General features: G+C 36.4%; 1 protein-coding gene across 3 annotated transcripts; it reads right to left on the reverse strand.

The window, feature by feature from the left end:
• Positions 1-1098: 1098 nt before the first annotated feature.
• LOC142351770 (uncharacterized) lies at positions 1099-26529 on the reverse strand. 3 transcript variants are annotated; one of them, XM_075403920.1, is made up of 5 exons: positions 26298-26529; positions 20533-20730; positions 20060-20250; positions 1854-1924; positions 1099-1378 (listed from the first exon to the last, which is right to left on the reverse strand). In XM_075403920.1, the coding sequence occupies exons 2-5, from the start codon at positions 20714-20716 to the stop codon at positions 1171-1173; spliced, it is 654 nt and encodes a 217-aa protein (XP_075260035.1). In that variant the 5' UTR covers positions 20717-20730; positions 26298-26529; the 3' UTR covers positions 1099-1170. The 3 variants fall into 3 exon arrangements, with proteins under 3 accessions (XP_075260035.1, XP_075260036.1, XP_075260034.1); XM_075403921.1 differs by lacking the exon at positions 26298-26529 and adding an exon at positions 21014-21055; XM_075403919.1 differs by lacking the exon at positions 26298-26529 and having other exon boundaries at positions 20533-20969.
• Between the last annotated feature and the right edge of the window lie 906 nt (positions 26530-27435).

The following is a 27435-nucleotide window of genomic DNA, read 5'->3' on the forward strand; positions in this document are numbered from 1 at the left end:
GATCAAAACAACTGTTGCTCAACCACAGTGTGACAACTACAGTGTATTTTTGTATGTCCTAATTGTCGGCTTTAGAAGTTTATGCGCCAACTTTTTATGCTGTTATTGTTCTAAATTGCAATTATTTGATTTATTAAGCAAGTACGTAGATTTGGTGTCCCGCTTTGTTTTCACCCCTATTCATTTAACCCCCTATCATTGAACCCCGATTTATTCACCCCTGTATCATTTAACCCCTCTATCTTTTCTTAACCCTCTATCATTTCACCCCGACTTTAATCTTTCTATAAAATAAGGATTATTAAATTAGCCATATAATCATTTGGCCATGCCTCAGCGGGCCATGGCCATGCCTCAGTAGAACCGTAGATTTTTACGTTTGATAGATTAATCGTTTTTTGATAGTGAGTCCCTAATATGACATGACCGTTCCCCATCTTTTTTATGCAACCTGGGACTTTGTAACCGGGATTTGTAGATTGCTGTGATAACTGTTCAAAATGGGGGTTAATCATTTCTCAGCATCGTAACAATAATCATTTTCTGCACTTTCTTGCAGCATGTGAACAGTATGATTGGACAAAACAAGTTTATCGTGAAACTATAGATTAGTGATTGGTCTAATTTATTTAAGAAGACTATTATCAAGCTCTGTTTTTCTTCCAATTTCAAACTTCGCGCTTGAATCAACTAAACAGTGAATGGTAATAAAACTTCATAACGATCAATAGTTAGTTATGCTCTATCTCTGAATTCATTTCTAAAATATATTATAGATATAGATTTTCTAAGATTGGGTGATGTTACCTTTCAACATTTAAACCAGACTAAGAGTTCAAAGTTATCACGTTCTTGTTGATTTACGATTTTATAAAAAGAACAACTGAAAAAACAGCTTCTGGGAAAATTAATCCTAAAAATTGGTAATTTTCCTCATAGCTCATTCACACGAGAAATTGTGTAATTTTTCATCAGACGAGGAAAACTTTCTCAAGTGAAATCAACCGCAACGCATTTTCCATAAGAAAAATCGTGTGAATTTACGCGAGAGAGTTGTAAAGTGTATCACTGCAGAGCCCCTTATTTTACTGAAAAATGAAACGTGTAAAATCATATTAAACTTTAATTACGAATAAAGTTTTACAAAATCCTATCAAGGGATCAATAGAGTTAAAGTTTATGTAAAACAAAGACACGTGCTGTTTTGCCGTCAAAGTATCCGTCAATAGCTTCCGTATGTTTCAATTTCACTATTTTCTCCTCTTCTAGACTGTTGATTGCTAATTCGAAATCGCCTTCCCAGTAGTTATTGTTTATTACAATAGATAGAACTCCCCCACTTTTTGCCATTCTCACCGCTTCGGGGAAACATTTACTCCTACAATAAAAAGGATGTTTTCCGTTTGTGCCCATACATTATTGGGTGCATATTGTTTGCATAACCCTTCCCCCGACGCAATTGCAATATTTTTGCAAAATGATTTACTTTGTCAAAGCACGCGTTCTGGAACTGAGGGGTGTCGATGCATAATGCACTAGGGTGCTTATAAAAAGAAAAGATCCACAAAAAACAGATAATCAAAAATTGGACCATAATTTTTTCCAAAGCTTTGTTGATTTATTTAAAGAGCAGGATAGTTTCTTGCTCACAGATTGATACCACATTACTGAAACAGTTTTAAAGTTTCGTTATAAATAAAAATTTGTGAGAACAATATATAAATCATATTGTCGGTTCATCTTGTTTTCAAGAACTTTCCAAAACCAGTCAAATTTTAGCCAAAAGCGTATTCGACAATGTTCCGAAAAGAATTTTGGTCTTCATATTAACCAAAAAAGTGTTATATACATACGTGGCTGAGCGATTGTTGAAGACACCACATGAGAAGACAAGGTCGTATGAGTTACCCGGAACACTAGTCTCCTAAATACAATACATTCTCAATTCTCAAATGTCCAAATGACACTTATGTTCAATTAAAAATTAGCACGTTAAAATAGTCATGTTTTCCGATGCTGAATTTATACGCACGTAATGGACAAAATGTTTTCGTTTCGGTCCAAAACTTGATTGCTTGATTGTTGCTCTCAAAAGAAGTTTGTAGCAATTATATTAATCCTGCTGCAATGTTAGTAGTAATGTATATATACAGGAAGATGGGGGGGGAGATCCTTTGGAGATCCGTTCAGCAGAGGGGGATCCCTGATCCCTTAGGGGAGATCTTTTATGTTAGGAAAGTGGTAATTGCGCTACATGTATTTGTCTGGTGGCTTATTGTTGGTATTGCGCTATTGGAAAGCCATTCCAGTTTCAACTTCTCTTGCTTATTTGTGGCAAAACCTAGCAAAGTAGATTTGAATTAAAGCTGAATTTAAACGTTACAACATATAGAATAGAATTGTTATAGAAACTGTTATAGATAAGAGAATTAAACACGTACAAAAGCGTCAAATTGCATACAAAATAGCGCTTTGTTTTGTTAATTAAGAGTCTGATTCTATGGCTTCATAATCAATAAATGGGTTATACACCGGACGTTCTTCTTCTATCTCATTTTCATCGGCAATTTCATCAGAATCAATATCAGACTCTGTGATTGCGGCGGTTCTCACGAAGCCGGGGTCAGGAATTTCAGCGTTGTCAGTATTCGTTTCAACTGTGGTTTCAATTTCCCTCTGGTTTTCAATTTCGTACAACTCTCCAGACGACCAGGAACTCAACGATTTGTTATCCAAATTGTCGTCTTCGTCGAAGAAACGATCGTGGACAATATTTATGTGACCAAACGGCAGCGTATCGATCCCATTTTCAAGAATGTATCGTTTATTGTCGAAAGCGTTGAGCGATACTTTATTAATGGCTACTGTATGCAGTTGGTGGCTGCTAGAAGCTATTCTATGGTTTTGCGTGCGGATCAAACGACCAGAGGAGAGAGTTTCTGTGAATCTGTCATGCGTCAGTTGTCGTTGTGCTAATTTTGTGACGCCTTTAGCTGACTTCTTTGCCCCGCCACCTAAATTAAAATATTGAACATTAGGAACAGTCCCAACTAAAAAGCTGTATATTGATACGTGTGAGTGTGTTGGAAACTAACTTACCAATTGCAATTACTGAGTAGAGTTTCGGCTTGAGAGCACGAAATCCTTGAATAGGCACGCCGGCAAACTCGTCCTTAAACTTCAGGACGACATATTCGTTCACTTTGGAGAAGAGCGGGTGCTGTGGTGGATAATTAGAGAAGTCGAAATGTTGCAAAAAATGAATTTTTTGGCGTAGATCTTCATAAACGTCTATTGTATTGATTCGATATAGCAGTGAATCAGTATCCGGGTAGAGAACTTTGCAATCAAAGTTTGGCTTCATCACTGTATAATGGAATTTGAACATGTGTAATTTGGCCAGATCAAGTACACATGCCCCTAGAATAGTGGGTTTGTTCCAATAAATCTGTTTTTTTAAGTTTTCATTGCAGCCATGCTCTCTCCAAAGATTTTGAACAATTTAAAATGAAAGTTTTGCGTTCTTTGTAGAACACTTTGAGCATTTCGAACAATAACGACTTGATCACGGTTCCTTTTCGACTCGCACGTTTTTCCGAACGCTGAACTTTTCATGCCCTTATAGAACTTTTTGCCAAAAGCAGTACTGGCAGCAATCCGGAGACTGGTATTTAGCTCCATGTAGGGTAGCATCCAGTTCGCTTGCTCAACATTTAATGCCCGATGAAGTTTTGTGATTTTGAGCCCCATTGAATTGTAGAATTGTGCAAGTCGATAATATAGCGTGTAGCGTTTCGTAGGAAACAGCGTGTGGACGAGTTTTGGCCCAGATGACTTTTCAGGTGAGTGCATCTGTACTTTCAAATTTTTCTGGTAACCGCTCAGCCAAGAATGTTTGAGTTTCAATTTGGATGGCGCCAGAGGGTAATCTTGATGAGCTTCAAGAAATTCGGGTGGATAATCAATATCAACTTCAATTATGTATCCATGCTACGCCGTTGACGAAATTTTGAGTACTTCCTCGAGCGTGATGTGTGCATCTTGCGCAAAATCCTTCAAGGGCGAATGATCGTTCTGCATTACGCCGCCGTAGAGGTTATTTGCGTCTAGCATCAACGCATATGTTGACGGCTTAGAAGCATCATAGTTCGGCAGATGGCAGTTGTTTGCTTGAAAGAGTCGTTGCTCATAGATTGAAGACACTCCTCCAAGCATCATGTTCTCTACAAATTCAAGTTGTTCTCTCTCGGTTAGCAAATGCAGGTCGGGTTTTAACACATTGAGGAACGCAACTCCTGATAAATTCGATGCTCCATAGTACTGTGCGCAATCTAAACCGTACGTGTCATAGCAGATATCTCTGAAAGCCTCAAAGACGCACGCCAAGAGCAAAGTGTCACAGGTTAGATAAAGGTCGTGGTAGTCGCCGGTGTTTTGACAACCAAATTTTGAAAACACTGTTTGAGCATGATTGTAGTCGGTTTCGCTGATAGTGACTTCACCGCCATGCAATGTATTTTTCCATTCCGATAATGGAGGTAACACTTTTTCTTCAAACACTTGTTCTGATGTGATGTAGGAATAACAGTAAAAACGTTTTTGGCAGAGAAGTTGAAAATCGCTATTGGAGAATGATTCATACTTAGAGCGTAGAATGTCAAAGCGATTGTCAGGCAGATCAGCTACCAAGGACTCGAGTGATTGGGGCATGAAGTTAAACGAGTCAAATAACCTTATGTATTCGAAGATGGGTACTTGTTGTCCGGCCTCCGACACAAAATTTTTTATGAACACTCCAACAGAGAGTGATATATAGTTTTCGTCCGTAGAAGGTATAACTTCAAACTTCGTTTCCGGCTCACACTCTGCTAGTGCGAGACATATATGATGAACATCAAACTTTTTGATATTATGACCAATCATTGGCGTAAAGTTAGATGTTCTGCGACGAGTGTTACAGAGTTGATGCGCCCACCCTAGAAAATGACCATCGTAGTGACAATGGTCAAAAACAAGCTCAACCTCATCGTTTAATTCGTTTTAACAGATCCAACATCTGGTGTTATTTTCACGCGCTGGAACAGGTCCTCGGTAGGGTCCGTAGAAAGCTTGTTTTTGGCTGTAGATGTCCCGCGCCAGTACGTGCAAAGATTTTACAAATTCGTTCATACTATTGTCACCTCTTTTGAGTTCAAAGTAGACAGGAGTTGCTTTACCGTGTTCTATGGCTGCTATACCATAACCACAAGGTTCATGTTTTTCAATTGCAACTGTGTAGGAAGTAGAGGGTGAGGGTTGTGCTGTAGTGATTGGAACAATATAAGATTCTCTGTCAAAGTATAGAACGATAGGAGGAAACCAGCGTGCTTTCCAGTTTCGGAACTGTAGGGAAGTGTTGCTTTCTTTTGGCAAAAAAATTTCTGTTGCTGCATGTTCACTGCATGTTTTAACATGGTTTTGATAATTTTCTCTGTTTGTACAACATTTTGATTCGATTAGCGGGAATATTTAGTTTTTATTGATATTATTAAAGAAACACTTACCCGAAAAAATTGACGCGAACGTCGTTGGCGTCCTCAAAGTATGGGATCCTGTTTATGGGCATGGGCATCTGATAGTCTTCAACAGGCTGTCGTTCCCCATTCTTGTACGTATCTGGATTCGTCTTTTCAGTTCCCGATCGACCTTCTGTCTGTAAATTGATTCGATTTTTGATGTGATACGCGGCAACGAAACAATACACAAAGCAGTTGAGATCAAAAAGGTTTCGTATGATGAGCAATGAACGGCATCCGTTCAGGAAACAGGGTAGAGCTATATATGACGATGCATGCACGGGGGCAAAGGCGGCTATCTTGATTTCCAGTCTGTTTACTTTGCGTAGAATCCATCCACTGCCTTGTGACGAAAACATGAGGAGAATATTCAACATCTTGAAAAAATCTTCGTTTGAGAGTCCATCCAAGTACACTGTAGTCATTTCAGAGCTAGCAAAGATTTCGATAGCTTGTTCTTCGTTGTCATTTTCGTTTCTTTCTTTGTAGAGATCCAGAGACACAACAAACTGAACTTTTTTGGCTGCATTCGAAACTTCGCTGTTTATTAGGTCAGTTATGATGACTCTATTGTTCAGCATGAACTCCATGAGATCTTGGTCGTCCTCCGTTCCATCAATAGTGAAAACTTGATGTGCTCCTTGAAAGGCGGATTCTGTTGGTCTTCTGCTTGTTTCACTAGTTCTCGAGGGCAGTCCATGTTGATCTCTTATGTGTGTGGCAAAGCGATCAGCAGAATCAAAGCCAATGTAGCAGTAGAGACAACATTGTACTAACGGATCATGTCAGTTTCCGAAATGTCATTAGAGAGTTCGTAGATCTCTTGTAGTGAAATCACAGAGTTCACAGCGGTACACTGGCACTCCAACTTCATCTGGATGCAAGTTCCTTTGGTGACGATTGCGGTTTGTGCGAAATGTGAATTTGGCGTTACAAAATTTGCACGAGAAACTCATAGTTGAATCAATTTGAAGATAAAATGGTTTTGAGTTCGAGCCAAACCAAACCTTCAACTCTCTAAAAATAACCAACGTCCTGACTGGTTGAATTTGAAAACATGTTCAAAACGAAATTTCTAGGGACAAAGTTTCTTTCCAATCAGTTAACTAAAGGATTACACAAGAGTGAATAATATCATTGCCCAAGGTTCACAGCCCAATTAATTAAATTAGGAGATGGATGAAGCTTTAGAAACAACATTTTTTTTATCCCGTATGAGGGCGTCTAGCATTTTATGCAAATTTAGTCCCTGCTTTATGCAAATTCCATCATTCGCCAGTGAGGGCGTAGATCATGTTGTATGCAAATCCATTTGCAAATATGATTGGTTTTCTGGGCAAAGAGGGCTACAATCATTTCTTATGCAAAGTTGAATTAAAATGCAAATACCAATGTTTTGCCGTAATAGTCGGAGACATATGCGTAACTTCTATGCAATGTATGCGTAATTACTATGCAATGACGCGTTTTAGCGAGCCTTATATGGTTAAATAGCTTTATTGGTGTTCTAGTGCAACTGAATATCTCTTTTTAGGGATAAGAAAGTTGATTATCACAGTTTTTTTAACCAAAAACATTGAAAAAAAAAATTTTTTTTTTGAAAATAGATTTGAATTTTAGTATAACAAGTCTCATCAATGATTACTGGAGGTTGTAGCAGAATCAGTTGAGGGTTGCAAATTTTTAAAAAACTAAGAAAAAATGTTTTTAAAAATTGGAAAAAAAATTGATTTTTTTTTCGCAATTTTTAATGGAACTCATAGTTGGCGAACAGCTAGCTTCATCATTCTTATGATCAAAGTTTCACAGCGTGAGATTTTATAAAGACAGGTTTTTACAGAAGCGTGAAAAAACCTCGGGAACACGATTTTTCAAAACATCTGGCAGCCACATGTTTCTAATTGAAAACAGGTGTTTGCGAAAACTGTTTTTTCCGGGGTTTTTTGGCCATGATCATCATAGCCTTTTATTTCTGTTACAAGATCGTAAGAAAAACTCATTCTGAATATTTTTCAGCAAAACAACCGCATCATCAATTTTTTTCAATTTTTCGGAAAAATTTATCTTTTTTTCAGAAAAAAAGTGTTTTTTCTCTAAAAATTTTTATGAGGAATTTCTAAAGTAACACCTTCAAATTGTAGTAAAAAACATAGGGATAACATTGAAACATTAAAAAAATGCATGTTTTCAAGTTGCCTGAAAGACAAAAAGATTTTCAAAATTTATATGTTTTCACAAAATTTTTGCTTTTTTCTAAATAGTTTTTTTTCTGTTACAGATATGAAAAAGTTTTTGGGGACCAAAAACTTAGAGCGTGTTGTTTTACATCATAAGAGATACTTCTCAGTAGTTTCCTCATCAGTCTTCCACTTGTAGGGTGATAAGTTAAAGACAAATATATATGACTGAACATAGATTTTGTTCTCTGTGAGCCATAAAATTGTGCTCCTCCAAAATTTTTGTTAAGAGTTTTATTGTAGAACACTTTGCGCTCAGCAAAATGTCTCCTTACAAAATTATCCAACTTTTTCGTTTTCATTGTTTTTTTGTTTTTCTTCAAAAATTTTTCAATTTTTCGAGCAATTTGTTCGAAAAATGGTTTGCAAATGAGCAAAGACACCACTTCTCAATAAAGTTGTTCAAGTCCTATTTTGTAGACGATATTGTGCTCTATAAAACCATGTTTATACATGTTTCTTCATTTGGCAAATATAGTCACTTTTACAGATTTTCGAAAAAAAATTCAGTTTGTCTTTAGTCCTTCGAATTTTTTTCTATTTTCAAAAACCAAACTACTAATAATGAACTTTTTTGTACACAAAATAATTTAATCTCCTTTACAAAATCGGGACAAATTAATCATAGAAATTGATTCAATATTTTTATAAAACACAATTTTTGATTACTCCAATAAGCAATTCTTCAGACAATCAAACTGAGAGTTTAGGTTTCCTTTCAGAAATTCTAATTAAAGAGTTTTTCACAGGGTCCAATGGACCTTCTTTTTCTTGGCGCGAGAGTGACTTTTGGCGTCTCGGAGTTGTCGGGTGTTGTTGTTGTTGTTGTTGTTGTTGCAACCAAGCTTGAACCGGTCTCCAAAATTGTTGTTGGTGTCGTCGAGCCAGACGGTGTTCTGAAGTCGGTCGCAGACAAATCCTGCATCAATTGACGTGCAGTTGGTAGTGAGCCAAATTTCCATGCAAGTTTCTCCTCTGTAACGGGGAAAAACAGAGACGGTGAGCTCTCCGGAGTCACAGTGGCACTAGGATCAGAAGTTAGCGTTGAAACACATCCTGGTGTTGGTGGTGGTGACTCGGGAGAATGTGGAAGGCCCCATAAATCGGCTAGGCCATTGCAGGCCCGAACTACCCCCAACTGGTTTTCGAAAAAGAGCACGCAGTCACAATCGTATTTGTATAGAATAGTTCGAGTTTATTTTGGCAGTGTCACAATTTCATACGGGTAAAGAGGATGTGTTAACGACAAAGGTGGAACGAACCCGACTGAAGTGATAAGGGTTCCACCGCAATCTTCACTCTCCTTTTTGTCCGGCAAGGTTTCAATGAAGTTGATGAAGATTTTGGGTATCATAAAGTGTTCAAGCGTTGTCCAATTCTCCTCTTTCTCGTTTGTCCTTTTTTGTTGGATAAAAAGTTTTCGTAAAAGGTTTGGTACACAATTGTTCGCTCCCAGACATTGTTTTGGTTGCTCAGGATATGGAAAGGCATGTTCTGTGTTTGAAGAATTTTGAAGAGATAATAATGTTTCATAGAATTTTGGAATGCTTTGAAGAGGATAAGCAAATTGAATGTTTTTGATAAATGAACAAGAAAAAGTTGTGAAGGTATTTTAAGCGCAAGTATATTTGTTCACAAAATTTGACTTCTGCTCAGACAGTAGACTTTCAACAAAGTTAAAGAGTTGCTGTTGCGAAACCGAAATGAAACAATATGTAGCGGGGAATTTACCCCCATGTAGTTTATATGAGTTAACAATGTGAGTCCAGTGGCAGTTCTTTTATCTGCCCCCGGCACACCCAAAGGCCAACTATTTTTGCCCGGAATTTTGATTGAAAACATATGTGCTTTACTGCTTTGTCTATAACAGAATTAGGCACACGCCTTAAAACTGCACATGTATTTACAAAATTTAATTGAACGCCAGGTGTTTTTCATTAATTTGGACCAAGTTGGATAAGTAGACCACACACGTGTAACCCACGCATGCCGCACGCCTGAGGTGTTGAGCACGTTGCTTGTAACTGAAACCACACTTTGTTTCCTTGTTACGAGGGAATTATCACACCCAACACGTATTATTCCCCCCTTATCAGTCAGTTTCTTTGAAATTCATGGTGTTAGGGACTATTACCAGTGTGTACTTGTCTGTGTGTGTGTGTGTGTGTGTGTGTGTGTGTGTGTGTGTGTGTGTGTGTGTGTGTGTGTGTGTGTGTGTGTGTGTGTGTGTGTGGTTATCAAGGCAGTGCCAAGAAATACCTCGTGTTGATCTAAATATAACTCCGAGATATAAAAGTTATATGAAAAATACACGGGCCTCTGAAGACATTGATATATGTAAATCACTTGAAACACCCTTATCAGTACCGTTTTGGAATGAATAGTGAACATTTGAATAATTTAACCTTTCGCTAACAGTTGACTACGTTCTACAACAAAAACTTCCCAGCTAATTTGGTACAAATGCCATTCACTGCAAGCAAAGACAAAGAGTACGGTGATTGCTGTTTCGATATATCTTAAACAGAAAAGAGGTTGATAAGAGCTACTCTCTAAACCTATGAAAACACCGCGACGTATGTCTTTTTGAAACTTTTTAAGAGAAAAGACAATGAATATGAATTTGAACAGAGAATATCCCTTACAACAGATGAATTTGACAAACTTATGAAAAAAAGTGGCAGGATACGAAACTCGGTGCCAGAGTCAGAAGGGAAAAAAGATACCTCGGTTGCTAAAAAACTGGTGGCGAAAAAAAATAAACTAGCAGAAAAAGATTCTGGATACGAATTAGCGTCCTCATCCTCGGCTGCATTCACAGATTAATCAAAATGGTTGAAGCAATGTTTGAACGATTGCCGGGTTACTTCAAACAATTTCAGAAGGCGTTCAAATTTTCAGTTTGCGATGAAAAACCGGAGTTGAATGGTTTAAAAATTATGCTGTGTGTGTTCATTTTGAAAACCCCTTTTGCACTTTGAAAACTAACCATTACCATGTTTTGGTGGATACATCAGACGTGACAAAGTCTTCAGACAAGTCAAAGTTTGAAAAAAGCTATACAGTGCCCTGTCTCTACACGACAATCAAAATTTTGTTTGCCAATTCAAATACCCTAGAGCTGAATGGCGAAATTTTTCAAAAGCTTCTTTGGCCGTTGAATACAACAAAAATTTGAGCATATACTCCCACTCAATTCAGAAACTGTTGCCAAACTTCTCTAACTTAGCTGCTAATCAAAAGGTCAACAAGAGCAGCAACGTTACGTTGAATGAAGACAATCAACGACGACTACAGCAAGGAAACAGCGTACAGTTTCAACTCCATCAAAAGTCCTTGCAAAATTGTATTACAAAGTCCAATAACCAACAAACTCAAACTGACAGCTTTGCAAGTGAATCTCTAAAGAGATTTCAAAATATCTTGTCTGGGCCACACTCAGGTGCTTTCTGCCAAATAATGGACATTTTTTCGAGCGGAAATGGTAATTTGCTTGTTGATACTGACGTTTTGTTTGTACGCATAGTGTATGAAGTGAAAATAAAATTTTGAAACAAAAACTTTATTCAACTTAGCAGAGTTTTAGTAGAGTTAGTTAGAGCATCATATGACGCGCAAATTTAATCAAATCAACATCACTCATTTTTATAATTTCTGTGTGGTTATAAATGTAATGAGCAACATAAATACAAAATAGAGTTTTGTGTTTGTATAGGTTGATTTCTAAGCAATTCATACACGTTTTGAACATCAAGAGCAGCGGAGGCCAATCTGTTGTACAAACATTTGTATGATATTAATTTCTGTCCAAGCGGATCAGCGAAAATGTAATTGCCATTCTTCCTACACAAAAGTGTCCATAGTGTTCCAATGGAATCAGAGCTGAATACAATAACAATAATGAATCTGCTCTGTGACAATTTCAAGGGAAAATTGTCAGCTGCAAAGACACCATAAAATTTGTACTTTAGAAGTTTACATGCTTGAATCAGGCTGTTTATTTCGTCTTCATCCATTAATTTGTCAAAATATGATTTTTCGAAACTTTCCGAGCCGAATCGTTGAAAATAGTACTCGCTTTCTCACCAATAATGAAAATTTCTATATTACTTGGCAAGGCAACTGAAAACTTGAGTTCAATTGAAATTGAACAATTGGTGAGTTCAGGGTGAATAAAATCATGCGACGCCTGCTGAGTGCTTGTGAGATCAAACACCATAATAAAATGGCTCGGGTCCTCAGACAATTTAATTCCATGACCATTGTCAATATAGGCTAAGTCTGACATTGTGTTGAAATATAAGCGTTTGTCATCAAATGTATTTATTGGACTGTCAGCAACAAGAAGTCCATTTTGGTAAATACAAATCTGGTTGAGTTGTTTGCTTCCTAAAAACGCTTCATTTGTGTTAAGGCATATAGCTATACGTCGAATTGGCTACCTGCTGAAAACATCTTCTTTTTTCCAGCTTTGCAAGCCAGTAGAAGCAAGAAAAGTTTTAGTTATGATCTTCAAATACGGATAGGACGCTGGACTTGATAGTAAAGTTTTTCAATTGCAGAAACCACGTCATCGTTCAACGTCATTTTTCTCTCATACAAATTAGCTTCTATATTTTTTAATTTGTAGCATTTTGCAGCATCGTCGGAAATTGTGACAAAATCATCTATTGATCGTCGAAAAAAAATTCGCAGCGTCACACCATTCAAAAGATATCGACCGCAAGTAAAAAAAATCTACAGCTACTTTTCCATAAAAAGTACATTCGGCAGATTGTCTAACCAAAGCTTTTCGTCTGTTAACTTCAGCTGCCAGAATGGCCCCGGGGTTCTCTGCGTATGAATACCCTTGACATGCCAACCAAGTTGCTTTAGCTTCTTTGTTATGAGAAAATTCAGTTTCAATGAAACTTTTGTGAGCATAATTTCCATTTGCATTTGAAATTTTTAATCCGTTGGCAGATACTGTACAGTCAGAAAAGAGCGAATGTAAAACATTACTGCAGAAGTAAGGGGCGTCTGTTTTGGTGACGTCTGCTGCAGCTCCAGCTTCATATTTCAAGGCGGCTTCAGAACCTTGAACTATCTTGCATTTGATTTCCAGGAAAATTTTTTGTAGGTCAATAAAATTATTTCTGTCTCCAGCCACCTCAAATTCGAGCATGGGTCCGTGAGGGCTGTACACTGGTCCTAGTTTTTGACAAAAACTACCGTCAAAAGTTACAAGAAGCGCTGGTTTTTCAAACAAATCCGGGGAACTATGTGTTGCCTCTGTTGGTAACATATTACCGATCATCTTTAACTCTAGCGAAGAAATCCGACCGACTTATTTTTGGCTGTTTTTTTTGAAATGACTGTCTTTCTCACATTAGTACTTTTTCTAGCTTTTGAGCCAGATCGTTTAGATCGTCGCCGCTTCATTCGGTTTTGTCGTCTCATTCGCAGTGTTAATGAGCCTCCTGTTTGCTTTTTAACTGTATTCGAAATAGTATTTTTCAACGCCTGCTTTGCGGATTTTTTTTTGCTGACAACATCCACTAACTCTGGCACACTTTGTATGACACATTTTGCTCTTTTCCGACACGTTTTGCTGCAGGTATAATGAATTTTCGTGCAAGCGGTAAGGCGATTCGACCTATGCCACCTGCTAAAGCTCCAAAGCCACTTCCTCTTTGTCTATAGTGTCCAGAAAAATAAGGCAACAAAGATGCTTGATTGGTATAGTACGATTCCATTGTTTTAATCACCAAATTTTTTGAACTGTAACGTCAATATTACTTTACCGGTCCCTGAAAAGGGGACTAATTGACCTGTTTCGGTACGTAACTCTATGGAAATTGATTGAATCGTATTTGAAAGTAGTTTTTTATAGTCCAAATTTGAAAAAACTATTCTATGTGTTGGTTCAAGTTCACACACGCTACCGTTTTTCAGACGTTGTTTTGAATCAATGACACGTAATAAAGGCGCCTTAGCATCACCAAAGTATTGATTCTCGATAATGTTTGTGTAAATGAATATTAAGTGCTTTCCCGCGCACAGATCAGCAGGGAATTCTCCATAATAAGCTTTTGTCTCATCGCTCTTCATTAATTTATTTGATGTAGCTGTATTCATTTTGTACCCAATATGTACACCATGTTTATCTGGAATTCCTGTAAAACCCACAATACTGGGTATTTCTTCACTAGGAAGAGTGATTCCCTCATTTTTACCAAAAAGTATTTCGTATTTTCCAGTACTCTTGATTTCACGAAACGAAAAATTAGGGGTCCAACTGTTCGCTTGATAGTAAATAAAAGTTGCGCAACAGTGTCAAAGTTTCCAGTCATTAAAGAATTTTTCTCCACTGTAAGTTCGAGAAACGACATTGGCATCAGATGAGATTCTTTGTTAGTCCTCGTAACCCTTAAGACTATATGCTATCAAATCTCCATTCACCACATGCTGAATTTTGGTCGGAAAAATAATTTCGCTTAGAGCTACCCTCCAGTCGCCAGATAGTTGAATTTTATCGTTGACAAAATTTCTGAACGAAGCTAGTGTGTTTTGATCAAAGATCTCCATCGAAGCGCTAGAAATAACATGTACCGTAAACTCGTCTTCGAATCGTTTACTTCCCATTTTTAGAGGAGACTCTCGTACTAGTTGAAGTTCGGGTTGATAGAACTTACCCTGGATAACTTCTTTATCCGCATCAATAAGAGAATACGTGGGAGGATGCAATGTCGGGATAGATGCGATTTCAAATATCTTGTCAGTAAACGACTGTTTGTAGCCCTTCCCGAAAGTCCCGTCTTTTTTCACTATGCGCACAAAATTACCAATATAGAATTTGGGTTTTTGAGAATTTGCTGTATTTGCAGTCAAGTACACAAGCCTTGGAACGTCTTTCTTCGTGACTTTGTTCGGAGTGGGCTTTATCGTTCGATTTACTCTAGAATTGATTGTATTAACAAACGCATCCAATTTGTCTATATATGAATAAATCCACTTTTCTTCTAAATATCTGTGGATTATAATTTTCAAAGAGCGTATATTTCTTTCCGCAAAAGCAGACTTTTTCTCACTGAACGTATTGTATAAATGAATTCCGCGTTCAGTGCATAGGGCTTTGAAGGAACCTAGGAACTCTGTACCATCATCAACCCAAACTTTCTCAGGTTGTTTATGCTTAATCATCTTTTTAAAGACCTGTGCTGTTGCTGTGGCATATTTTGTTTTCAGTGGCTCAACCCTGAGATATCTTGACAAACAGTCAACAGCCACAAGCAGATATTTTACAGCACCGTTGTATTTTGCAAGTTTATCAACATATGCTAGATCTACGGACCAGCTCTCATTTATGTCGTTAACAACAACTTTAAGCCTTGGAAACCTGAGGCGACGTGAACGGTATTTGTTGAAAGATGGTTTCGTTTCCAGATACATTTTAATTTTCTTCATTGATAATTTACTCAAATTTTGTAATCTCTTTGCGCATCCAAATGACGCAGGACCGTTTAAATAGAGCTTGTCAAGTTTCCGCACATCGCCAATAGATATCCCAGTCTTTTCTACGCGCCTCTTCCGCTGTCTTCTCTTTACTTTCATCGACTCTTGGCTTTGCGTGTTTTTCCGTTGAATTATATCGTCTTCCTTCTCGCTCTTTTTTTGTTTTTTGCTTCGGTTGTTTGGATGCAGTTTCCTTTTCATCTTCACTGTAAATTTGATCTACAACTCTTTTTGCGTAACTATTATAAACAAAGTCAGCTGATATATCAAGTTCACTCAAAATTTTGGAATACTTTGACAGGTCAATTTTTTGAGGGTTGTTGAAAATTGTACAAAAAGCTTCTTACATCTACTCCTTGAGGCTTATCGTTAATGTGCAGAATGTTAGTCTCTTCACTAATAGAAACAATATTTGAATTGAAAATTTTATTTAGGATAATTGCAGCTCTTTTGGTTTTGTTCTCATCCACTAGTTTCATTTCTAGCATTATTGAGTCGAATGCTGAATCCCTCCTTTTTTTCACTATTGTCTCTATTTCACTGTCATCACTAAAAAAACAATTCGGTTCTTACATCGTCTGCATCACTTGTTACATCGCCGCTACTGTTTGTTCTCTTGATCGACCTATCAGTGTTAGTGTCCGCATCTTGTACTTTTTCCTAATTATTTCGTTCAAAATTCGGATTAGTCCTCTGTAGGAGTGCTAACTGAGTTGCTTTTTGCTGACACATTGGATTATCAAATATTTCTTCCTTGGTTGGGTTTTTTGAAATGAACATTCTTTTAGGGATCAAAACAAACTCTTCGGCATGCATTACTCTGCCTTAAAGTAAATATAGCACGACAATCCCAGCGCTCGAATGAGTTCTGGTTTTTCGGCTAAAACGTTTCGCTTTTTCTCCAAACTTGTTTTCCTTGATAATAATTGTTGAAATGATTTCTCCTGATTTTTAAGTAGCTGCTTGTTCACTGGAACGTTGCCATTGATCACATTGAGCAAACACTCACAGAGAAAGTTTATAAAGCTATTTGGTGCTTGTTTGAGGAACTTTCTGAAATTGCTCTCGGACAGCTCGAGCATTTGCTTTAGCATACATAACTCTTTCTCTCTCATCTGTCAAAGTAGTGATAACCGCTTTGGAGGACGGTAGATAAAAAATTGTTGGACCTGGTTGTACAAATTTTGAACAATAACGCAAGGAGTCTGATGTTTTTGGATCTAAGTCAATGAGTAAGTGTCCAAAAGGTTGTTTTGTTGCAAGTTCATAGCTTTCCTTCAAAAAATTTGTATTGTTCAACTGTTTGCCGACATAGGTGATATGCTGTATGTCTCTAGGTGATTTGAACAAAATGATATGGGTTGTGTTCACATCAATCGTTCGCGACCATTTACTCTGTTGAAATAAGTTATGCTTAACATAAATCACACTAATAATTCTATGGCGTCCCGCAGTTGCAAGTTTTGAAAATTCTTTGTCATTGAAAATTTTTTCACACGAATCGTCAAACAAAAGCAGACAATTTTCGAGCTGAGAAATGAATTCGAATCCAGTAAACTTAGTGAAAAAAATGTTCACTTTACATTCTATTGTGCTGAAATTTGGCTGCTCGTGTTGATAGAAGTAGTAAATGGAACTAAAGGTTGGATAGAAAGTGTTTCTCAATAACATTTGGAATATAAGTTCTGTTTTTCCACAACACGACGGACCACAAGCAGCCATAAAAAGCCTATCGCTAGTAGATATTATTTTGTTCATAGCTTTGGATTTGGAAGAGCGTAGCCAACAGTGCACTAAAGCAATGAAAACCAAAATGTTGATTCCTCACAATCAAGTTGGGAAAACATAAGCTTGGTTAAAGACACTACGGTAAGAAAAAGTATCATCAAAATTTGAGTAAAATAGACGACTTCGGAACGTGGTAGCCGAGAATTAAAAATTTCCACGAACGCCTCTCTTGATTTCCCTCATCAAAAACTAAAGCATTCAAACCCCCTACATTAGCGGAGTCTATCTGGTCTTCTTTAACACTCATTTGAAAATAAGTTATTTGTAAGAATGAATTAACACTCAATTTTTTAGTTTAAATTGCATTTTTGTTAGTTTCTCTTTCAATCGAAAAGAATTCATAAGTAGTATATCTAGAGTCTTTTTAGTCTTTTTTGTAAGTCACTTTATAGTTTGCCTGCATGCCGTAACCACTTCCATAGTAGGCAATAGACTCTACGTTGCCTTCACTGACCAACATTTTAATTTCATCAGAGAGATTGTCATCGTCCAGAGGTACTTGAACTGGTGATGGCCACTTGAGCGTAGGTAAAGGGGTTAGTTTCAGTTTTCTCATTTTCTGTTTTAACGACATGATAAATTTGAAAATATTCAAGTAATGAAAGATATTTCTTCAGCGTCTCAATTTATTTAGTGTTGCAGAGGATCTGTTGTTTTCGCAGAATATTCTGTCCCGTGATTCTATTTTTTCTTCTTTTAAAAAAGTCAATGTCAACTGATTATCATTCGTTATGTAACTGCATACTGTCAAACTTGGAGATAAATTCACTTGAACAACTGACGGAGCTGCCTTCTCCTCTCGACGGCTCATTGTATGGCAGAGAGATCCAATAGAAATACAGCTGTGCTTTCCTTTTAGCAAAATGCTTCCGCTTTTGCTTTTCCGGTAGGTAGAAAAAGTGCAGAGCACAAGTAATATTATCAATTGGCGATTTAATATCTTCAACTTTCGGACATAGAAGAGTTTCCAAATCTATTACCTCTTTCTGCAAGAGAGTTTGGAGTTTTTCTGTTTTCTCTTTCCGTTTGGCATAAAATTTTCCTAACGGAAATCGAAGTTTAATGGCGAGAAAAATTTGTGATAGAAACCAATAAGGATAAGTACCGCTGTTCCAAGACAAACCATGTAAAAATTTAGTAACCCACTTATGAGATCTCCTGTCACTAGCGGAAAGTGAGTTGTATGAAACTGGCGGAAGAAAAAGAATTGTGTCCGAATAATTATTTGAACAAAGCGATAACTCTGTTTTTATAGAACCAGTTTTCTTGTAACGAAAACCTTCAAAATCCAATATCACTTTTTCTTGTTTCAGCATTCCAACAAAGTGAACAAATTGTTTTTGAACGTCTTCACAGACAAACAAAAAACCAATCCCGTGATGTGGCCCAAATACTCGTTCGTAATTGGACAAGGTAACACATAGGAGTATCCAGGGCCTTTACGACTGTACTCTGCTATAAAACCCGATGCATCGTGGAGTATTGCATGAAGTCGAAGTATTTTGAACGATTTGAAGTAGTTGTCCAGCGACGAATTATCAATTCCAATTAGACCTCCATACGGTCTCAGCTTCAATGTTGTCTCCAAATCAATATCAGGATCAAGGTATTGGCAAGCAGCTAGAAAATACAGAAACCTTTCACCGTAATTTGGATAATTGTTCTTTATCTCCAGGTAAATTTCATGAATATTTTTAGATCAATGGTTGCTATCGTTTTGGCCATCCTTTTCTACAAATATTTTTCTGGCAAAATGATTCCTAATAGTTTCTCCTAGGATTGACCACTTGAGCTCCCAACCAAAGTATATTCACACAAATACATGTAGCGAAAATACCGCTAACATGAAGGATCTTCCCTCACACTCGCGAAAAATATATACCAGCAATAAGCCGCCAGACAGATACATGTAGCGCAATTACCACTTTCTTAACATAAAAGATCTCCCTTAAGGTGTCAGTGATCCCCCTCTGCCGAAAGGATCTCGAAGGATCTCCCCTAAGGGATCAGTGATCCCCCTCTGCCGAAGGGATCTCCAAAGTATCTCTCCCCCCATCTTCCTGTATATATACGATAACACTAATGTTTATGCAATTTTTCTGACGTTTCTGACTTTTCGTCCTCAGGGATAAACACTGGTAAAACCTGAAGGTCATTAGGTTCTCTTGGAGCCTTATGACTCGCTTGTCTCTAGATATGTAAGTGTGCGATTCACCGAAGCAGTTTAGAAAGGGCGGTTTTTAGTGCTGTGACCCCCCGCTCAACCCCCCCCCCCCCCTCAATACCCCCTTCACATCATTCCACCGGTAACCGCGCGCACTAGGCCCCACCCGCGCTCACCAATTTAGCGATAGCTACAAAAAAGTTCTTTCAACGTTAAAGCTTTCTTCTATGACTGGAAAGTTTTACTTGAAAACATAGACATGTCTGTTGCCCTTGAATTAGTTCAAATTCAGTCATATTATTCAATTAAAATTGAGCCTAGCCATTTAAATGAAGCTCAATTTTAGGCATCTTTTTTCAAAAAACAATAGTTTCCATCAGTATCTCTTACAATTTAAAGAAGATGAAGACAATAGTTGCAAATATGAGTTTAATCAGAACAAAATTATGCGAAAACAACAAATCAAAACCTTAAAAATGACTACCTAAAACCATAAACAGAACAAAGTTAACTAAAAACGACAAATCAGAACGTTTGATTGCGATTCATTAGATCTCAATTGTGAGATTTAAACGTGAAGTAGGTGACCATGTAAATGAGAAAATGTCACTTCAATTTCATATGAAACTTTAACAGAAGAGCTGAAAGTCAGAGAAAAAACTCAGGAAGAAACCTAAATTAAAATCCCACCCAACGAAAATAGTCGGTAGCAACCATCATTTCAGACAAACCATCCATCAGAAAATTAATAGCAACATTTTTTATTCTGATCGGACACAATTAACGTATGTATTTATTTAATAATTTTGATAAAAAATTACCTGTTCAGCAAGGAGTAAATCTGAGTATCTAGTTGAGTAAATTCCCTTCTGTTCAGCAATAGAGTACATGTTGTCAGATGGCTCCAATGCATCCACCACTCCAGTGAATCCAGCGCTTCTTAATGACTCCCCACTCATCCCAGTTCCAGCTCCTATGTCTATACACTTCCCATCTCGCGGAACTGAGAAGCCTAAACAAGGATAGCTGCAATTTAAACTTTTATATTTAATATCTTGTTGAGATTATTGTGCAAAATATGCTAAATGTTAAACAATTTTTATCTTCCAATAACTTCACCTGATTGAGAATTGCTTCGATTATCTTGGAGTAACTTTTAATTTACACTCATTGCTCGTATTGGCAAAATGTGTAAAAAATATGTAGTAAAATGGTAAAAAAAACTCTTGTGGCTAGAGAACTCAATTTCTTTAACAACAGGAAAAAGTGCAAAATTCGAAATTATAAAACATACCGCTTTCTTCTTCAAACTTCTTGAGAGCCACAAAACAGAAATCGGGTGCTCTATAGTTTAGTCCTTTCAAGTTACTCTCGTAAACAGCTGCTGTTTCCTCATAATATTTCAACTCATCAGTCGGGTTGTTCACGCTGTACAGTTCAGAAACCCACCCATTCTCAGACTTCGTTTCTGTAGTCATATTTGGGGACTTCTCTGTTAACAAAAAAGGTTGTTTCAATTTGCTACTGCGACTGCTAAACTTAAAATGATTTTTAAAACTTGCAACGTCTAATGCCACGGAATTTATTCATCAGAAGACAATAAACTTAAGATTAGCAGTGCCGATTGGCAAGTACAGATGGTAACTTGAACATTTTGGAGATCAATTTGAAGTAGATCTAATCATTAAAATACAAAGAAGTTATGATTAGTTATGACTAAGTCTGTTTGTTGATTATTGTAAGACATGTAGGTCGTATTGATAATCAGGTCGAACCTTGAAGGCGTTTTCAACTAAGATAGATTCTTTAGTGAATTCAATGGTTCGTTCGATTTCATATCTTATCCCCCCCCCCCCCCCCCCCACCAGATGTTACCTCGATTTGTTATCATTATGATCGTCACAATTATAATCTTAACTTAATACAAATTGAGCAACGATGACCTAGTATTGGGTGTTAGCATTAAGTGAATGCAGTTCAAACCTGCATCAAGTTTAGATATATTTGTCACTATTTTCCTCGAGCCTGTTTTTGGGCTAGCGTGGACAACAGTGACAACACTTGTCTCTCCCTTTTCACTCTATAGCTAATCAATTTCCACGCATTACCTTTGTCCAGGGTTGCAGTATCTAATAACTACGATAGTGAAATAGGAATAAAATAAAAAACTCCTTAATTGTTGATTATTTTCAAAAGCGTCCATCGCAATACTAGGTTTAATTTGGGTCTAAAATATTTACAAATTTAGAAGAACAACGTTTTAAGCTAAACACAGACTACATATTCAAAACAAGATGATTCGTGCGCGTTTGCGCGTAGCGCAATATGTTCCAATATAATATCTCAAAGTTGTAAAAACAACCAATACTTTCTCTCAGAATATCCCAATGTAACTGATATGCATCGAAAAGGATTACTTGTACTGTTAAAACCAAAAAAAAGCCGTCTCTTTTTCGGCAGACAAAACTAACAAAAACACACACATACAAACATAAACACACACACACACACACACACACACACACACACACACACACACACACACATACACATACACACACACACACACACACACACACACACACACACTAGCCACAGCACCAAACTTTTTTCTATTTTCTTTCTGGGCAGCCGATTTATACAAAAGATTCATCACTGTTCATTTAAGTCATTTTTTGTTTTGTTTTCTAAATAAATCGGTGACCACTTTTTGAGGCAATTGTATCGGTAATTGTAATTTTTGCATTAAATTTTTGAAATGTAATTTCTGGAAGCTTTTCGGAAAATCTTGTTATTTATGATTTTTCATTAACACAAAGAAGCAATTAGTTTTACAATTTCTTTTACAATTTTTTTTACAATTTCAGAATCTTTTTGCACTCTGCTTTTTTCGGTGCCTTCTTGAGGCTACTGTACGGGTAATTGTAAGTAATTGTAGAACTGACACTCTACAATTTATTGGAAATTTTTTGTAATGTTTCCTAAAATTGATGACATTTTTGACAAGAGCAAGGGGCCAATTCGTTTTCTTTAAATCTCCCAAGTGTTTTAGCAGCCAGACTTAATAAACACAAGTTATTGAAACCGCAATTTGAAGCAACAATCAAGCAATTTATCTAACTTTCAAGATTTCTGAGTTTTTGCACTCGGTTTCTATTTGTGTCTAACTTAAGAGGGAACGGTAAACGCTGTCCTTAAAACCTCACTTTGGTCGCAATGAGGTACTTCGAGTTAAATAACTTTTAAACTTAGAACTTTTCACTCGTTTCGCTCTTCGGAGTTTTTGTTTTCATCTTTCAAAAAAAATCATTTTTCCCAGAGGTGTTTCACGTCCAATTAATTAATTAGTCTTTCAAATTACACAAACGCCTGCGGAATGGATACGATCAGTACAACGGCTATTTCCAGTTAAAAATTTCTCATTTTCAAAAAAAATTGAAAAATGTGTTAATTTTTTCCTGGCTGTCCCTAAACTGTCTAACTAACTTATTCCTTTGTAGAGTTCTATAAAGTTCTTTATAAGAGAGGAGTTAGTTCGAACACTCTGCTGTGACTACAAAGAGAATTCAATAAAAACATGCTTCAACCATTACTTTTCAATGATGAATTTTGACAACTTGATGTTCACTTCATGAAACCACTTTTTTCATTTCCAGGAGTTTTGCAAATAATGAAATGATTAGTTTGAGTGAAATAAGAAGAAATGCTCAAAACATAACACTATTGTTAAGAAAAAAATGCAATTTCATTCTTTTAGTTTACATTTGTCTTTTGATAATATTAAAGCTTTAAATTGCCTGATGTCTTTTGTTCTCCAGAAAACACATTCGATAATGAGAAACATTTTTTCCTGCAATAGATTTTTAATCAGCGAAAAACAGCGAGACGGCTTGAAAAATTTTCAACCTCATTGTGAGAAAAAAAAATCGAAATAACTATTTCCCAATTTTTTTATCGAATGGTTATAAAAGTCGATATTCGGCTCAAAACTGCACAGGATTACTGTTGACAACCAAAACTCCATTTAGTCTAACTAAATTGTTTACGGTTTCTCGGTTTGTTTTTATCTTAAATTTCGATGGGCCCAGCTTCTAGGCTCATATTAACCCCTCAAGAGCACCTGTCAGTTTTTACATGATGATTTACTAAACCAAGTCACGTGCTCGGTAGCTAGGAGGTGCATAATGTATTGGCGGTGGTGGTGGTGGTGGTGGTGGTGGTGGTGGTGGTGGTGGTGGTGGTGGTGGTGGTGGTGGTGGTGGTGGTGGTGGTGGTGGTGGTGGTGGTGGTGGTGGTGGTGGTGGTGGTGGTGGTGGTGGTGGTATGGGGTGGCACAAATGGACACGTCTCTCATAACTACATGGCCGTAACAACATTGATATATCTGTGGCTTTTTTTATCGCTAAGGGAAACTAATAATCGGCAATCGAAAAAAGACATTAATAAATAACAGTGCGCGATATGATAGTCGCATCTATTTTTTGCCCCCTCCACCACTTAATAGGGCACCACGACAAAAACATGCGCACGTTTACGATAACATAGAGCTCTTCGTTTTCGCGTTTGGAGAAAACTTGATAAGCACGATTCTGATTTTTTACCCAGTTCTTGATTTTAAACAAGTTTTTTTTATATCCGGTCAAATTTTAGTATTCTTGTTTTCAATTTTCGGTTTTTTTTTGCAGGCGCAGATATATATATATATATATATATATATATATATATATATATATATATATATATACATATATATATATATATATATATATATATATATATATCAAAATTTATGCTAAACTTTTCTTTAAAGAGAGTGTCTTTGAAACTGATATGAAAATCGTATCCAAAAGTTTACCTCATTTCCTGATAAATTGTTTATGACAAAATTTTAATCAAAAAACGGAAATAATTTTTCAGGCTTTCATCCTTCAAATTTTCTTAAAACCAATTTATACTGAAATTAAATTATAATAAAATTAAATTATAATATAACAGATGCATAAATATTATATTGTATTGGAACAATAAACTTGATTAGACTCAATATGAAAAAAGCCAGTGGAGCCAACTAATTGTTAAAATCCAAAAAACTGATTGAAAAATTCATGCAAAAATTGTTGGAAGTAGAATTCAATCACGCGTGGAATTAACAAAAGAAAGTATTGGTGTTATCTAGTTTTTCAAGTTCTGGCTGATTATTGGGCTGATCAGTTAAATTTTCTGGGAAATGTTGTAAATTTTTCTGAATTTCTTTTAGTCACATAGGTATTTTTTAAAAAAAATCTAGCAGTACGTTTGGATTATGACGCAGAGGTATACCCCAAAATCTCGCCTTAGTAAAATTGGCTCAAAAATTAGATACATACAATGAACGAAATTAGGAGACATCCTTTGTATCTTACTTTTCGCAAAAGGGGTTCCGCCAATTTTGCGAAATAAAAGGCCATTCGGTGCGAAAAGTAGGTTACAAATCTTTTAGCAAGTTTCCGCTCAATTTAGGTATCTAATATTTGCGCGCATTTTGAGCATGCAATAAGCACTTTAATAAAGATTTAAAGTGCTTTAAATACATGCAACCACAAAAACTGATTTTTTTCCGAAAAGTCCCTCGCACATCAAAGGCTTTGTATATCAATGTGGGACTGGCCGATTTTAATAAGTAGTAATAAGTAGTAATAAAGTACTATAAGTGGTAATAAAGTAAAAATAAAATACTACTAGTACTAATAATTTAGGCTTAATTATATAAGTAGTAATTAAGTTAGGTTTAATTGCGGATTATACGCGAAATCGAGCTACATTGCGTGCGAAATACTGATACATAAATGGAGCAGATACGTGATACAAGCCGTGCAAAGAATAGGTTACAAAGTTTGTATTTGTATTTCGCGGTTAGGATTAGGACACTTTTGCGAACATGGGATTCTAATTTCCCTTCCATTTTGCCGGTTTCTGCTAAAGTAGCTATTTTCCGCTATATTATTCCACTTTCAATGTATTAACGAAGTAAAAACGAACACGAGATACACGCATCGGTCATATCTGCCCGTAACGATTTGGGTATACCTCTGCGTCGTAATGTAAATAACGAGGAGAAAATTAAATAATCCATGATTTGAGGCGACGAAAGTTGATGGAGTGTTCAAATTACTGAAAACAAACGGATGGTGGTTTAAAATGATATATACGAGAGCATCGATACTTTGCAGCTATATAGCAGGACACGCAACGCAATGAAACTTTTATCCAAAAAGTAGGTAGGAGTGCGAGAATGTTTTCTGAGAATATCCAGCGATAACAGAACGCCTACTAAAAGTCTACCAGTTCAAAGTGCTTTCAGCACTTCCATGAGGGGAGCCAGCCCATCTGTCCTAACCCTACAACTCAAAAATTCAACTCAATTCTTTTTCGCGAGATCTCTGTTTGTTCTTACTCATTGGGACCGATTTAAAAATCAATTGAATGCGATTTTAGTCAAAGTTACCAACAACAGTTTTGTTTTTGAGTTAGATAAATGTGTGACGGATGAGACTAAAAACTGAAGTCCATATTTTAGGATAAAATTCCACCGTAGACCTTTAATATGCCTGAAATGTTTATGCTCGTCTGAATAGGTCTTGCATAGAAAGACTAGATCTTTTGAAAACTTTGATTTTCTGATTTTCCGAATTAGAGCATCAGTTGCGTCAGTACATCAAGATGTTGGCTGCATAATAAAAAAGTGAGCGCAAGTGAAAATATAGGATCACAGTTTCTTTTCCATTAGTTTACAATTTCTTGAGAACGGGAAAAATAACTATGAAAAAGTGAGAATAAAATCAAACAATTCATGCGAACTTCAGGTGAGGGAAAATTATTGGCTTGTTCAAATAAACTTGAGCAAATTAAACGGGACTGAAAGTGAACAATAAAAAACTTGATTCATTTACAGCTGTATATTGCTCGTAAGGAATGCGGTAACCGAAAACATCCAAAAACCGCACGCAACGCAATGTACGTTTTTATCCGAAAATTTCAGAAGTTACGATATTTGGTACATCTATAGTTTTACAAACTCACCTGAAATTGTCGCGTCTAACTGGTGTATTGGCCTATTGACTAAAATACGGATGTTCACCTATCAGTTTTTGGTTTTTGCTGAGCAACAAGTTGAAATTTAAACGGTTATAACTTTTTTACTACAACGTGAACTATAATTTGAACCAGAAAATATGCGTTTTGATATTTATTTTTGTTTTTATATAAAACTATAGAGAAGAGAGAACGTAATGAATAAAAAAAGAACGAGCAATGTGTTTCTCGATCTAATGTTGTAAATATATAGCCAACGAAAACATTCAATATTTGAACTTAAACATTACATAACACATCACACGTAAACCGAGTAATTCTAATATTGTTTAATATAGGTCAGTTTCGGGGACTAAAGACGTATGTATAGCTTTTTTAAATGCTCCGCTTAAATATATACAAGGTTTATCCATACTTATTTTTGCAAATTTGGCGAATTTGTGGCAACTGTGTAACAAATGAGCTACAAGCCAAGGAATTTTGTAAAAATACTCCGTGTAAAAATTACGCAACAAAAGTGTCGCATGTGTTGAAAACTTTTTTGCCCCTAAGATGTGTAATCTAAGAAATTCGAAATATTTCATATTTTAAATTTTCTGTTCTGGATATCAAGTTGCTTAATTAATTGTTTTCGATTTGAATGTATTTTTGCAACACTTATATTCCTACTTGTTGATTATTAAAGTGCAATAATGAATTTGAAACAAAGATGTGTAGATTTATTGGCTTTCAAGTTTTGTCTCATTGAAAAACAATTTTACATTGTTTTGTCAAATTTCAATGATCTCCGGCATTGTTCAAGCACTTTGTATTAAACAAGATGAACTCGTGATACGATTAATAGTAGTAAGCCTAAATACACGCTTTGTAACGGGGGGGGGGGCGTCCCCCCGTGACGATCCGTGTACACGCTTTGTAACGGGTGGGACGTCCCCACCCGTGACGATTCGTGAGGTACATTTTTGAGGTCGAAAAATTTTGTCTCCCAATTTTGCCAAAGGGTCAAAAAATTTTCTCGATTTCAGCCAGTGACAAAAACTTGTAAAATTTTCTCAAATTTGTGGGGACAAAAACTTGTAAAATTTTTTGTCAATTTTGTGCGGTGAGAAAAAACTGGTGAAATTTT

The sequence above is a fragment of the Convolutriloba macropyga genome, chromosome 13, assembly GCF_964194025.1.
Source record: "Convolutriloba macropyga chromosome 13, txConMacr16.3, whole genome shotgun sequence".
Classification (NCBI taxonomy): domain Eukaryota; kingdom Metazoa; phylum Xenacoelomorpha; order Acoela; family Convolutidae; genus Convolutriloba; species Convolutriloba macropyga.